The sequence below is a fragment of the Bufo bufo genome, chromosome 2 (assembly GCF_905171765.1).
Source record: "Bufo bufo chromosome 2, aBufBuf1.1, whole genome shotgun sequence".
Taxonomy (NCBI): domain Eukaryota; kingdom Metazoa; phylum Chordata; class Amphibia; order Anura; family Bufonidae; genus Bufo; species Bufo bufo.
In genome coordinates this window covers 294,038,119-294,053,033 of record NC_053390.1, presented here as the reverse complement: position 1 = coordinate 294,053,033, position 14,915 = coordinate 294,038,119, and the positions used below count along the sequence as shown (strand labels likewise).

The 14,915-nt window shown below is 41.6% G+C and overlaps 1 protein-coding gene across 1 annotated transcript in view; it reads right to left on the bottom strand.

Moving 5' to 3' along the window:
- The window catches only part of LOC120990802 (olfactory receptor 5V1-like), a 56,760-nt gene extending 47,797 nt beyond the window's left edge, over nucleotides 1–8,963 (bottom strand). The window contains exon 1 of the mRNA XM_040419705.1: nucleotides 8,921–8,963. Coding sequence (XP_040275639.1) covers nucleotides 8,921–8,963 — 43 coding nt within the window. The remainder of the gene's footprint in view (nucleotides 1–8,920) is intronic.
- Between the last annotated feature and the right edge of the window lie 5,952 nt (nucleotides 8,964–14,915).

The following is a 14,915-nucleotide window of genomic DNA, read 5'->3' as shown; positions in this document are numbered from 1 at the left end:
AGTCAATTTTAATTTTTTTTTATGTAATCTACTGTGACACCAGATATGAGTTGCACTGGTGACACTGTGCACTTGCAGGGCCTGAAACACACACGCTTGCAGGCAACTGACTGCTATTATATTACAGTCAAAATTGTTGCTGTTTTTTTAAATGTAATCTACTGTGACACCAGATATGAGTGGCACTGGTGACACTGTGCACTTGCAGGGCCTGAAACACACACGCTTGCAGGCAACTGACTGCTATTATATTACAGTCAAAATTGTTGTTTTTATTTTAAATGTAATCTACTGTGACACCAGATATGAGTTGCACTGGTGACACTGTGCACTTGCAGGGCCTGAAACACACACACTTGCAGGCAACTGACTGCTATTATTTTACAGTCAAAATTGTTGTTGTTTTTTTAAATGTAATCTACTTTGACACCAGATATGAGTTGCACTGGTGACACTGTGCACTTGCAGGGCCTGAAACACACACGCTTGTAGGCAACTGACTGCTATTATATTACAGTCAAAATTGTTTTTGTTTTTTTTAAATGTAATCTACTGTGACAGCAGATATGAGTTTCGCTGGTGACACTGTACACTTGCAGGGCCTGAAACACACATGCTTGCAGGCAACTGACTGCTATTATATTACAGTCAAAATTGTTATAAAAAAAAAAAAAAGAAACGCAGACTGATGTACTAGCCCTAAAAAGGGCTTTTTGGGGTGCTGTCAGGATGCTGTCCTTACAGCAGAGATCAGATGATTCTTTCAGGACTGGAGTGGACACTGAATACACTGGCCTAGCTATCGATTTCCCTATTAAATTAGCAGCAGCTACACTGTCCCTCCTCTCACTAAGACTGCAGCTTCCGAATGAATCTAAAATGGATGTTGTCCAGGAGGTGGGAGGGTCTGGGAGGAAGGGTATGCTGCTGCTTGGCTGGAATGTGTCTGCTGACTGTGAGGTACAGGGTCAAAGTTTGCTCAATAATGACGAATAGGGGGCGGACCGAACATCGCATATGTTCTCCCTGCCGCGGTCAACGCGAACAAGCAATGTTCACCGGGAACTATTCGCCCGCGAATAGTTCAGGACATCTCTAAGTCACAGTCCTGGGGATAAATAGATGATGGGATAGATCTCTGTACTGACCCCTGATATATTTATACATATTAATTAGATCTCCCCTCAGTCGTCTTTTTTCTAAAGTGAATAACCCTAATTTTGATAATCTTTCAGGGTACTGTAGTTGCTCCATTCCAGTTATTACTTTAGTTGCCCTCCTCTGGACCTTCTCCAGCTCTGCTATGTCTGGCTTGTTTACAGGAGCCCAGAACTGTACACAGTACTCCATGTGTGGTCTGACTAGCGATTTGTAAAGTGGTAGGACTATGTTCTTATCACGGGCATCTATGCCCCTTCTGATGCAACCCATTATCTTATTGGCCTTGGCAGCAGCTGCCTGACATTGGTTTTTGCAGCTTAGTTTGCTGTTTATTAAAATTACTAGATCCTTTTCCATGTCAGTGTTACCGAGTGTTTTACCATTTAGTATGTACGGGTGACTTGCATTATTCCTTCCCATGTGCATAACTTTACATTTGTTAGTGTTAAACCTCATCTGCCACTTATCTGCCCAAGCCTCCAATCTATCCAGATCCCTCTGTAGTAGTATACTGTCCTCTTCAGTGTAAATTACTTTACACAGTTTAGTGTGATCTGCGAAAATGGATACTTTACTATGCAAGCCTTCTACAAGATCATTAATAAATATATTGAAGAGAATAGGGCCCAATACTGACCCCTGAGGTACCCCACTAGTGACAGTGACCTAATCTGAGTGTGTACCGTTAATAACATTCTCATTTTATATACTAACCTTTTATGTGGTACAGTGTCAAATGCTTTGGAGAAGTCCAGATATACGACATCCATTGATTCGCCGCTGTCAAGTCTAGAACTTACCTCCTCATAGAAACTGATTAAATTAGTTTAGCATGACCGATCCCTCATGAAGCCATGCTGATATGGCGTTATTTGCTTATTTCCGTTGAAATGCTCTAAGATAGCTTTAGAGATTGGGCACACTAAAATATCCTCTGGTACTCTGGTGGGCCAATCTTGCCCATCTTGCCCTTGCAAATATCACAGTATGACATACAAGGATATCCAGAAAGTAGATAGTAAAATGTAATTGGCTATTTTTTTGATTTTCCAAATTTGTATACATTTTATTCACAGGAGATACCAACACAGGAGTTAAAGGAGGTATTTCCATCTTAAGCATTTATGGAGTATTCACAGGATATGCCATAAATATCTGCATAATGTGTGAATCACATCTCTAGACTGGTCCCTGCTGACCACTTTTAGCTTGCATATGACAATTGCGACACCACCATTTTTGTTTTTCATTTTTGCATGTTATAATATCAATGCCATTAGTTAATTGTTTTGCATTTGAGATTGAGGTTGGGGCCTAATTGCATAAATGTATACCTTTGATAAAAATATGTTTAAATATAATGATTCATAAGTAGGTCATTTGTGTATGCTTAGGCTTTATATTCCCCAGTTACGATCCTCAAAGGTAAATGTATATGTAGCACTGTTATGTTGCTTTGCACTGTCATCGATTCAACTGTTAAGTGAACACACAAGGTACTGTTAGAGAAACTCATTATTGACATTAGTGTATTGCATTCATTGGAAAGTTTATTGGATACATTTATCTTTTGTACTTATTTAACTGTTCATTGATTGTACTCTTTTCATTGTCTATGGAAAGAATCACAAAAGTAAAAAAGAATATCAATTTCTAAGCATCATGCAAGAAAAGAAAGAATCTATATTTTCTAGTATAATCTGTGATGTACTAAACCATCATAACAGAGGAGAAAGCTTGTAAAATGCTCTCTGCGTGTTGTTGTTTGACTAGACCTGCTCTTTTTTAGCTGTTTTTTTTTTTTTTTTCAATTTAAGATGCCATAAAACACTGTGTCAAGGGTCTTAATAGCAGTAATGCTTGATGCCAAATATCACAGCAGCAGATGTATTGTCTTTTACAAGCTAGCAATTTTTAGTCGAACTATAGATACATGCATATACAGTAATTAACACTGTATATGTAATAGGACTAAACAATATAGGTACTTGTAAATATAGTAATAAGGGCTATACAGTCCTCAGACATTTGGTCTTAAACAGGGAAGTACTCATGCATTTCATGCGCTACAAGCACCACAGGTATGATCACTGGAAAAGTCCCCTAAAACATAAATTTTTATACATTATTCAAAACATAAAATAGCTTATATTCATTGGTCAGATGAATGACATAACACCTTCAAAATAGGAGACAGGTATAAATGGCATCACTCACCCAAGGTATAAGGCGTTTTCACAGGATTTACTACATCATATCATCAATTACTGAAATAGTGAGATGTTAGTTCATTATGTTCAATACCCAGACTTTCCCTTAGACACTAATCCCATGTAGGATCGATTAACTAGTGCCTCAGTGTTTGACTTCAAATAAACCCCTTTAAGTGTTGATAAACTTTAGCCTTTTAATTACAGCCATCATTTTAGGTCAATGCAGGTGAAACTAAAAAAAATTAGAATATCGTGCAAATATTCATTTATTTCAGTAATGCAACTTAAAAGGAGTTGCATTAATGCAACCTAAAATTAGAATATTGTGAAAAGGTTCAATATTCTAGGCTCAAAGTGTCACACTCTAATCAGCTAATTAATCCATACCTCCTGAGCAAAGGGTTTCTGAGATTGCGACTTTGGAGTTTTCATAAGCTAGAATCCATAATCATCCAGATTATACCAAATAAAGGCTTGAAATATCTCGCTTTGCATGTAATGAGTCTATCTCATATGTTAGTTTCACCTTTTAAGTTGCATTACTGAAATAAATGAACTTTGCACAATATAAACATTTTTAGAGTTTCACCGGTATTGACCCAAAATGATGGCTACAAATTTAAGCCAAAAATGGCTGTAATTAAACGACTAAAGTTCATCAGCAGTTAAAGGGGTTTATTTTAAGTCAAACAGAGTTTCACCCTGTATATGGTAGCCTTTAACCCCTTAAGGACACAGCTATATTTCACCTTAAGGACCAGGCCATTTTTTGCAATAGTCTGAGAGCCATAGTTTTTTCAGTTTTTGGGTGATTATCTTGGGTAGGGTATGATTTTTGCAAGATGAGATGATGGTTTGATTGGCACTATTTTGGGGTGCGTATGACTTTTTGATCGCTTGCTATTGCACTTTTTGTGATGTAAGGTGACAAAAAATGTCTTTTAAAATTATTATTATTATTTTTTTTTACGGTGTTCACCTGAGGGGTTAGGGTTAGGTCATGTGATATTTTTATAGAGCAGGTTCTTACTGATGCAGCGATACCTAATATGTATACTTTTTTTTATTTACTTACTTTTACACAATACCAGCATTTTTTAAACAAAAAAAATGTTTTAGTGTCTCTATATTCTGAGCCATAGTTATTTTTTATTTTTGGGGCGATTGGCTTAGGTAGGGGCTCATTTTTTGCGGGATGAGGTGACGGTTAGATTGGTACTATTTTGGGGGGCATACGCCTTTTTGATCACTTGGTGTTTGAGAAGGCACCTTGCTCCGATCACCGCCGCACGGCGGTAATCGGAAATACACAGGGCGTACAGGTACGCCTTGTTTCCTTATGTACCAGGACATCAGAGCGTACCTGTACGCCCTGTGTACTTAAGAGGTTAATTTCCATGATTTTTTTTTCATTTGTACAAATGTGTAAAAACCATTCTGTCATCATTTATTTGTTTATTTATTTATTTTCATTTCATCATGGGATTTAACATAAAATTTATCAAAGAGCATTGTTTTCCGCATTTTTTCACTTACACACACACATAGATGCATTTTATGTGATAGCCCAACACAAAGTAGCAAATATGTGTTAAGTGAAAAGAAAATAATACATGATTTTCAATACATTGTAGGATCATCGTTCACTACAATTACATTGTAATGTCTCTACCAGCTTTACACATCTAGAGGCTGACTTTTTGCCCATTCTTTTTTTTTTAAATAGTTCAAGCTCAGTCAGATTGGATGGAGAGTGTCTGTGAACAGCAATATTCAAGTCTTGCCACAGATTCTCATTGGGATATGGGTCTGGACTTTGACTGGGCCATTCCAACACATGAATATGCTTTGATCAAAACTAAGGATCAGCAACCTCCGGCACTACAGCTGTTCAGAAATTACAACTTCCAGAATGCTTCATTTACTTCTATGGGAGTTAGATGTTTGTATTCTGGGAGTTGAAGTTTCACAGCAGCTGGATTGCCAAAAGTTGCTGATCCCTGATCTAAACTATTCTATTTTAGCTCTGGCTGTATGTTTAGGGTTGTTGTCCTGCTGGAACCTCCACCCCAGTGTCAAGTCTTTTGCAGCCTCTAACAGATTTTCCTCCAAGGCTGCCTTATATTTAGCTCCATCCATCTTCCCATCAACTCTGAACAGCTTCCCTGTCCCTGCAGACGAAAGGCTACTACCACCATGTTTCATGGTGGGGATGGAATGTTCAGGGTAATGTGCAGTATTCGTTTTCAACCACAAATAGCGTTTCTGCATTTAGCCCAAAAAGTTTAACTTTGGTCTCATCTGACTAGAACACCTTCTCCGCATGTTTGCATTGTCCACTACATGGCTTGTGGCAAACTGCAAATGAGACATCTCATGACTTGCTTTCAAAAATGCCTTTCTTGTTGCCACTCTTCTATAAAGGCCAGATTTATGGAGTACAGTACACAACTAATAGTTGTCCTGTTGACAGATTCTCACACCTGAAATGTGGATCTATGCAGCTTCTCCAGAATAGCCTCCTGACGAAGCTATTTTGGCAAAATTAGCGTCAAGGGTGTTAGCTTTAGGCTACTTTTACACTAGCGTTGTTTGAATCCGGCGTTCAATTCCGTCACCGGAACTGCCCGCCGGATCCGGAAAAACGTGTGAAAACTGATTACATTTGAATCAGGATTTTGATCATAATGAAAAAATGCATTGTAAAAAACGGATCCGCCATTTATGGATTTTAACTTTTTTTTTCACATTTTTCGGGTTTAACATGCAAAAGTCAGATCCGGTTTGATGTAACACACGGCGTTCAGTCAAAGTGTTCCGGATTTTTGGCCGGAGGTAAAAATACAACATGCTACGGTTTTCTGAAAAGCCTGATCAGTCAAAAAGACTGAACTGAAGACATCCTGATGCATCCTGAACGGATTGCTCTCCATTCAGAATGCATGGGGATAAAACTGATCAGTTCTTTTCCGGATTTGAGCCCCTAGGACGGAACTCACCGCCGGAAAAGAAAAACGCTAGTGTGAAAGTAGCCTTACATTGGACCACCACCATTATGGGTATTTATAAGTATTTTTGATTTATTATACTTTCTATGGTATCCCACAGCTGATTTGTCTAACTGCTATAATTTCTCCTATGAGTGTTGTTTTGAGATACATCACTACACAGTTTATGGCTATTTAGCCTTTGTACAGCCGGTCGAATTTTAGCTCATTTAAATGATATATATTTTTGTCCCCAATAAGGGCAGTGTAGTGTATTGTGTACATATCGACACTCATAGAGGCATTATATGGGACACTGGGATTCTATATATATATTAATTAACTATATGTACTGATTTTGTGAAGATGCTGGCTTAGTCCATTTACCCTGTATCGGCTCTGTCTCTGCAGCATTTTCCTTTTGGCCCTTTATTTCTACATTATGTGCTGTTGTATGTGGGATTTAATAAATTAGACATTTTACCATATCGTATTTTATGGGGTTTTTGGCATTTCTGTATGGGTTGTTAGTTTAGTTGGGCTAGACCCCTCTATCCTCATATATTATTTATCATTGAGGTATGATCGGTAAGCTTCTCCAGAATGATCATAGGTCTCTTGGCTGCTTTTCTAACTAGTGCTCTCCTTGCCTGGCCATGTCTTGGTAGGTTTGTAGTTGTGCCATACTCATTCCATCTATGTATGATGGATTGAACAGTGCTCTGTGAGATATTCAGAGCCAGGGATATTTTTGTTTAACCTAACTCTGATTTACACCTCTCCACAACTTTATCCCTGACCTGTCTGGTGTGTATCCTGGTTTTTATGATGTTGTTTCATCACTAATGTTCATCAATAAACGTCTGAGGCCTTCACAGAACAGCTGTACATACAGAGGAAAAAATACACATAAGTGGACTCTATTTACTAATTAGGTAACTTCTAAAGGCAATTGGTCACACTGGATTTTATTTAGGGGTATCTAAGTACAGGGGGCTTAATACAAATGCATGCCAAACTTTTCAGATTTTTATTTCCTATAATTTTGGAAAACCATGTATCATTTTCTTTTCACTTCACACATACAGTACTTGCTACTTTGTGTTGGTCTGTCACATAAAATCTAAAAAATATACATATAAGTTTGTGGGTGTAATGTGAAAGAAACATTCAAGGGGTATGAATACTTTTTCAAGGCACTGTAGCTTAACTTTTAACTTAAATTTCTGATTTGGAGAAAACTCATAAACAAATTAATCTCTAAGACTTAATTTTTTTAACTCGTAGGATACCAGCTCTGTATATGTACGACGCTGGGAACTGGGTCTGAAATCCCAGCACCGTACAGCTATGGTGTGCTGATCAGGGCGGGCGCAGGAGCTGCGCCCGCCCTATCAGCTGCAGGGCTCCGGCAGTCATTGATAGCCGGACCCCTGCTGTATGTTTTCACCGTTGCTGGCGCATTAACCCTCACACTGTCTATTGGGTCCCCGTCACAGCAGCACGATGGCTGGGATGGCAGCCCGATGCCTTCCTTAAGCATTGTGGCTGACTTCCTGTAAGCCTATAAGATCCAGCCCCATGGATCTCACAGGAAGCAGTCTGTAAGTGTATTACACTCAGTATAGGGGATCAGACCCCAAAAGTTGAAGTCCCAGAGTGGGACAAAAAATAAATTAAAAAAAGCAAAGAAATTAAATTTTACAAAAAAAACTTAAACGTTTTAAGTAAAAAAAAAAAATGCATCTTTTTCCCAAAATAAAGTTAAAAAAATAGTAAAAAAAATAGGTAAAAAAAGAAAGGTGTACATATTAGGTATTAGGTATGACCCACCCCGTCCAGTGAATGCCGTAAAATAAAATAAAAAACCGTGCCAAAACAGTCATTTTCTGGTCAAATTGCCTCACAAAAAAAGTAATACCAAGTTATCAAAAAGATATATTTTGCCCAAAATGGTGCCAATCAAACCGTCATCTCATCGTGCAAAAAATGAGACCCTACATAAGATAATCGCCTAAAAAAATAAAATATGGCTCTCAGAAAATTGCAACACAAAAACAAGATTTTATTCTGTTCAAAAATGCTTTTACTGTGTAAAACTTAAAATAAAAATAATAGACACATTGGGTATCACCGCATGCGTAACAACATGCTCTATAAAAATATCGCATGATATGCCCCCTCGGTTGAATACTGTAAAAAAATATATAAAAAAAAAAATACAGCAATTGTTTTTACCTTGACTCACAAAAGGTGTAATACCAAGCGATCAAAAAGTCTTATGTACCCCAAAATGGTATCAATGAAAACATCACCTCATCCCACAAAAAATTAGCCCCCACATAAGACATTCACTTAAGAAATATAAACCAATCCATCAAAATCTGTGCTGCAAAGCCATATGGCGCTCCTTCCGTTCTTAAAGGGTTTCTGTCACCTGAAAAATGGGTTTTAAGCTAGCTGACATTAGCGATGTGCGATGTGCTAATGTCAGCTGAATATAACTATATTAGTGCCATCTCACTGCCTGCTGCCATTATTGAGGCTCCGTTCTCGCACCTCTGGCCACACCCTGCAACACTAGATTGACAAGGGCAGGCATCGTTGGTCTCCTACATCCGGCTCTGTCTGCAGTGTAAATCTCACGCCTGCGCCGCCCCGTTCAGTATACAGCGCAGGCACAGTGAGTGAAGGGCGCTCGCCGGCTGCCAGCTTCCTCACTGCGCCTGCGCCGAATACTGAACGACGCAATATTTACACTGCAGGCAGGCCCGGAGGTAGGAGACCAACAATTCCTGCCCCTGTCTATCTAGTGTAGCAGGGGGCGTGGCCAGAGGTGGAAGAACGGAGCCTCTAGGAGCAGGGGCAACGCCCCCCTGCTCCTAGGGGCTAATTAGCATATTATAAAAGTTTGTTTTTCTCAATAACGGCGGCAGGCAGTGAGATAGCACTAATACAGTTATATTCAGCTGACATTAGCACATCGCTAATGTCAGCCAGCTTAATACCCATTTTTCAAGTGACAGAAACCCTTTAATCCTGCCATGTGCCCCCCCGGCAGTTTACCACGACAGATAGGGTGTTGCCATATTCAGGAGAAAATGGGTAACAAATTATGGGGTGCTTTTTCTCCTGTTACCCCTTGTGAAAATGAAAAATTTGGGGCTAAAGCAACATTTCATTGGAAGAAATAAAACTTTTCGTAAAATTCCGTAAAACACTTAGGAGGTCAAAGTGCTTAGTACCCCCCTTAATATATTCTTTACAGGGTTTAGTTTCCAAAATGGGGTCACTTTTTGAGGGTTTCCACTTTAAAATTTCAAAATGTCCCTTTTTTTGTAGATTTTTTTGTTAATCAATTTTTTCTTGCAACACATCAAGGGTTAACAACGAAATAAACCTCAATATGCATTACTCTGATTCTACAGTTTACAGAAATACCCCATATGTGGTGGTACTGCTCTATGGGCACGTGGCTGTGGTCAAAAGGAGCTCCATGTGGATTTTGGAGTCAGATTTTGCTAGAATGGTTTTTAGGCACCATTTTGTATTTGAAGAGACCCTGACTTACCCCTAAAGTAGAAACCCTCAAAAAGTGACCCCATTTTGGAAACTACACCCCGTAAAGAATATATTAAGGAGGATACTGAGTACTTTGACCTCCTAAGTGTTTAACAGAATTTTACGAAAAGTTTCATTTCTTCCAATGAAATGTTGCTTTAGCCCCAAATTTTTCATTTTCACAAGGGGTAACAGGATAAAAAGCACTACAAGAGAATTTAGACTAGAACCTTCAGAATCACAGATTTACACTGCAGACAGGGCCGGAGGTAGGAGATAGAGTTGAGCGAACACCTGGATGTTCGGGTTCGAGAAGTTCGGCCGAACTTCCCGGAAATGTTCGGGTTCGGGATCCGAACCCGAACCGAACTTCGTCCCGAACCCGAACCCCATTGAAGTCAATGTGGACCCGAACTTTTGGGCACTAAAAAAGCTGTAAAACAGCCCAGGAAAGAGCTAGAGGGCTGCAAAAGGCAGCAACATGTAGGTAAATCCCCTGCAAACAAATGTGGATAGGGAAATGAATTAAAATAAAAATTAAAAAAATAAAAATGACCCAATATCAATTGGACAGAGGTCCATTGCAGAGAATCTGGCTTCACGTCAGCAGAGAATCAGTCTCTTCATGCCATAGCAAAGAATCTGGCTTCATGTCAGCAGAGAATCAGTCTCTTCATGCCATAGCAGAGAATCTGGCTTCATGTCACCCACCACTGAAACAGGCCACTGTCACACATTTAGGCCCAGGCACCCAGGCAGAGGAGAGAGGTCCCGTAACAGAGAATCTGGCCTTATGTCAGCACAGAATCTGTCTTCATGTCATAGCAGAGAATCAGGCTTCACGTCACCCACCACTGGAACAGGCCACTGTCACACATTTAGGCCCAGGCACCCAGGCAGAGGAGAGAGGTCCCGTAACAGAGAATCTGGCCTTATGTCAGCACAGAATCAGTCTTCATGTCATAGCAGAGAATCAGGCTTCACGTCACCCACCACTGGAACAGGCCACTGTCACACATTTAGGCCCAGGCACCCAGGCAGAGGAGAGAGGTCCCGTAACAGAGAATCTGGCCTTATGTCAGCGCAGAATCAGTCTTCATGTCATAGCAGAGAATCAGGCTTCACGTCACCCACCACTGGAACAGGCCACTGTCACATATTTAGGCCCCGGCACCCAGACAGAGGAGAGAGGTCCCGTAACAGAGAATCTGGCCTTATGTCAGCACAGAATCTGTCTTCATGTCATAGCAGAGAATCAGGCTTCACGTCACCCACCACTGGAACAGGCCACTGTCACACATTTAGGCCCAGGCACCCAGGCAGAGGAGAGAGGTCCCGTAACAGAGAATCTGGCCTTATGTCAGCACAGAATATGTCTTCATGTCATAGCAGAGAATCATGTTTCACGTCACCCACCACTGGAACAGGCCACTGTCACACATTTAGGCCCAGGCACCCAGGCAGAGGAGAGAGGTCCCGTAACAGAGAATCTGGCCTTATGTCAGCGCAGAATCAGTCTTCATGTCATAGCAGAGAATCAGGCTTCACGTCACCCACCACTGGAACAGGCCACTGTCACACATTTAGGCCCAGGCACCCAGGCAGAGGAGAGAGGTCCCGTAACAGAGAATCTGGCCTTATGTCAGCGCAGAATCAGTCTTCATGTCATAGCAGAGAATCAGGCTTCACGTCACCCACCACTGGAACAGGCCACTGTCACATATTTAGGCCCAGGCACCCAGGCAGAGGAGAGAGGTCCCGTAACAAAGAATCTGGCCTTATGTCAGCGCAGAATCAGTCTTCATGTCATAGCAGAGAATCAGGCTTCACGTCACCCACCACTGGAAAAGGCCACTGTCACACATTTAGGCCCAGGCACCCAGGCAGAGGAGAGAGGTCCCGTAACAGAGAATCTGGCCTTATGTCAGCACAGAATCTGTCTTCATGTCATAGCAGAGAATCAGGCTTCACGTCACCCACCACTGGAACAGGCCACTGTCACACATTTAGGCCCAGGCACCCAGGCAGAGGAGAGAGGTCCCGTAACAGAGAATCTGGCCTTATGTCAGCGCAGAATCAGTCTTCATGTCATAGCAGAGAATCAGGCTTCACGTCACCCACCACTGGAACAGGCCACTGTCACACATTTAGGCCCAGGCACCCAGGCAGAGGAGAGAGGTCTCGTAACAGAGAATCTGGCCTTATGTCAGCGCAGAATCAGTCTTCATGTCATAGCAGAGAATCAGGCTTCACGTCACCCACCACTGGAACAGGCCACTGTCACATATTTAGGCCCCGGCACCCAGACAGAGGAGAGAGGTCCCGTAACAGAGAATCTGGCCTTATGTCAGCACAGAATCTGTCTTCATGTCATAGCAGAGAATCAGGCTTCACGTCACCCACCACTGGAACAGGCCACTGTCACACATTTAGGCCCAGGCACCCAGGCAGAGGAGAGAGGTCCCGTAACAGAGAATCTGGCCTTATGTCAGCACAGAATATGTCTTCATGTCATAGCAGAGAATCAGGCTTCACGTCACCCACCACTGGAACAGGCCACTGTCACACATTTAGGCCCAGGCACCCAGGCAGAGGAGAGAGGTCCCGTAACAGAGAATCTGGCCTTATGTCAGCGCAGAATCAGTCTTCATGTCATAGCAGAGAATCAGGCTTCACGTCACCCACCACTGGAACAGGCCACTGTCACACATTTAGGCCCAGGCACCCAGGCAGAGGAGAGAGGTCCCGTAACAGAGAATCTGGCCTTATGTCAGCGCAGAATCAGTCTTCATGTCATAGCAGAGAATCAGGCTTCACGTCACCCACCACTGGAACAGGCCACTGTCACATATTTAGGCCCAGGCACCCAGGCAGAGGAGAGAGGTCCCGTAACAAAGAATCTGGCCTTATGTCAGCGCAGAATCAGTCTTCATGTCATAGCAGAGAATCAGGCTTCACGTCACCCACCACTGGAAAAGGCCACTGTCACACATTTAGGCCCAGGCACCCAGGCAGAGGAGAGAGGTCCCGTAACAGAGAATCTGGCCTTATGTCAGCACAGAATCTGTCTTCATGTCATAGCAGAGAATCAGGCTTCACGTCACCCACCACTGGAAAAGGCCACTGTCACACATTTAGGCCCAGGCACCCAGGCAGAGGAGAGAGGTCCCGTAACAGAGAATCTGGCCTTATGTCAGCGCAGAATCAGTCTTCATGTCATAGCAGAGAATCAGGCTTCACGTCACCCACCACTGGAACAGGCCACTGTCACACATTTAGGCCCAGGCACCCAGGCAGAGGAGAGAGGTCTCGTAACAGAGAATCTGGCCTTATGTCAGCGCAGAATCAGTCTTCATGTCATAGCAGAGAATCAATTAATAAGAATTTGAGGCACTCAGTCCGTAGGTTATGCAATTCAAATAATTTTTTTATTTTTATTATTATTCATGTTTTCTGCACCATCCATATGCCCGTGAAAAATAAGGAATGACAGATTATTTCTGACCAGACGTTTCGGTCACGGTGGACCTTCATCAGTGGTCATGTTATCTGGAATATACATATTGAAGTGTTTTACATATACATGGAATGCAGAGCATGAAGTCACAAAATAAATAAAGTAACATAGAACAAAAAATAAATAAATTTAAATTACAAGCAAAATTTCATAGTGTTGTCGCAGCAGAGTGAATACTGTCCAGGGGTTGGTAAAAACATCTGAGTGTGCGTAATCGTGAAAAATTCATATATTTATAACAATCAAATGGTTAGTAAAACATGATTATCTACGCTGGAGGAAGTATAGGGGGGGCAATAGATAGAGGGGGGAGGTGTCCAGGGAGTACATAAGTAAATAAATAAAGCCTATGGGAGATATTGGGCATATTGATATCCCGCAAATGTCAGGTAAAGCAACCTGTAGTATATCCCATGGGATCTGTCGTATGGTCCCATGGATATTCACAGATGCATGGATTCTCAGAAACACAAACTTATGGCATACACAGTTGTGGCATTGTATTAATGAGATTATAAAGTTTCATGAGGAGCGTCATCAAAGCATTTACAGATCCATGGATTTACATAATAGACACATGGCTGTGGCATAGCATAAGTATGTGGTTTCATGGGAAGCGTCACCCAGATATAAAGCTATGTAGGAGCAAATATAGATGCACATAAATCACATAGACATAGATGCACAAAAATCACAGAGATCACATGGTGGCAGCATAGTGGACCCAAGAAATCGGTGAATCGAATTTCACAAAGGTAACCTGTGGAGAAAGCATTGCAAATGGTTATCTACCTGTATGCTGGGTAAAGGTATGCTTGGGCGCTGGATGCAGGAGTGTGTAGGCTTTGAGCTGCTGTTTAAATAGCACACTGTCCGGCGATAGCGATCACCTGACAGGAAGTCATGTGTCATCTGGAACGCATGTATGCGTTCCAAAGGGCGGAAGTCTCAGCTAGGGCTGTGGATTATGGTAATTCCGGTCACATGACCGGCTGTAGTGAACTGTGGAGTTGTTCATGCGTTCCACACTGTGTAAAAGGGGCGGAGTTAATATGTTAATGCGTTCCACTGCATGGCCAGACATTATATCTTACTGTGTGTAATAAGGTTGGAAGAGAGATGGGATGCGATCTACATGTGCAACAATATGGTTGGAATGGGAGATGGGATCTAATCTATATACACAATATTGTTGATCTGAAAGAAGGGGATATAGGATAATGGTGTATAATGTGGATAGATCATCCGGGAGGTAGTTGGGGGAGGTGACAAAAAGACTGGGGGAGGAGCTAGGGGTGGAGAAGTGGCCTCATGGATATGACAGGTCATGAGCTTAATATTTGGAGTATTATGTGAGTTGGATCCACACTCTCTATGGTATCTATAATGATCTGAGGATAACTAAGTACTAAAATCATCCTATTGTGACCTATGGGGAACAGTCAATAGCGTAAAGCAAATTATGTTGTGGCATAT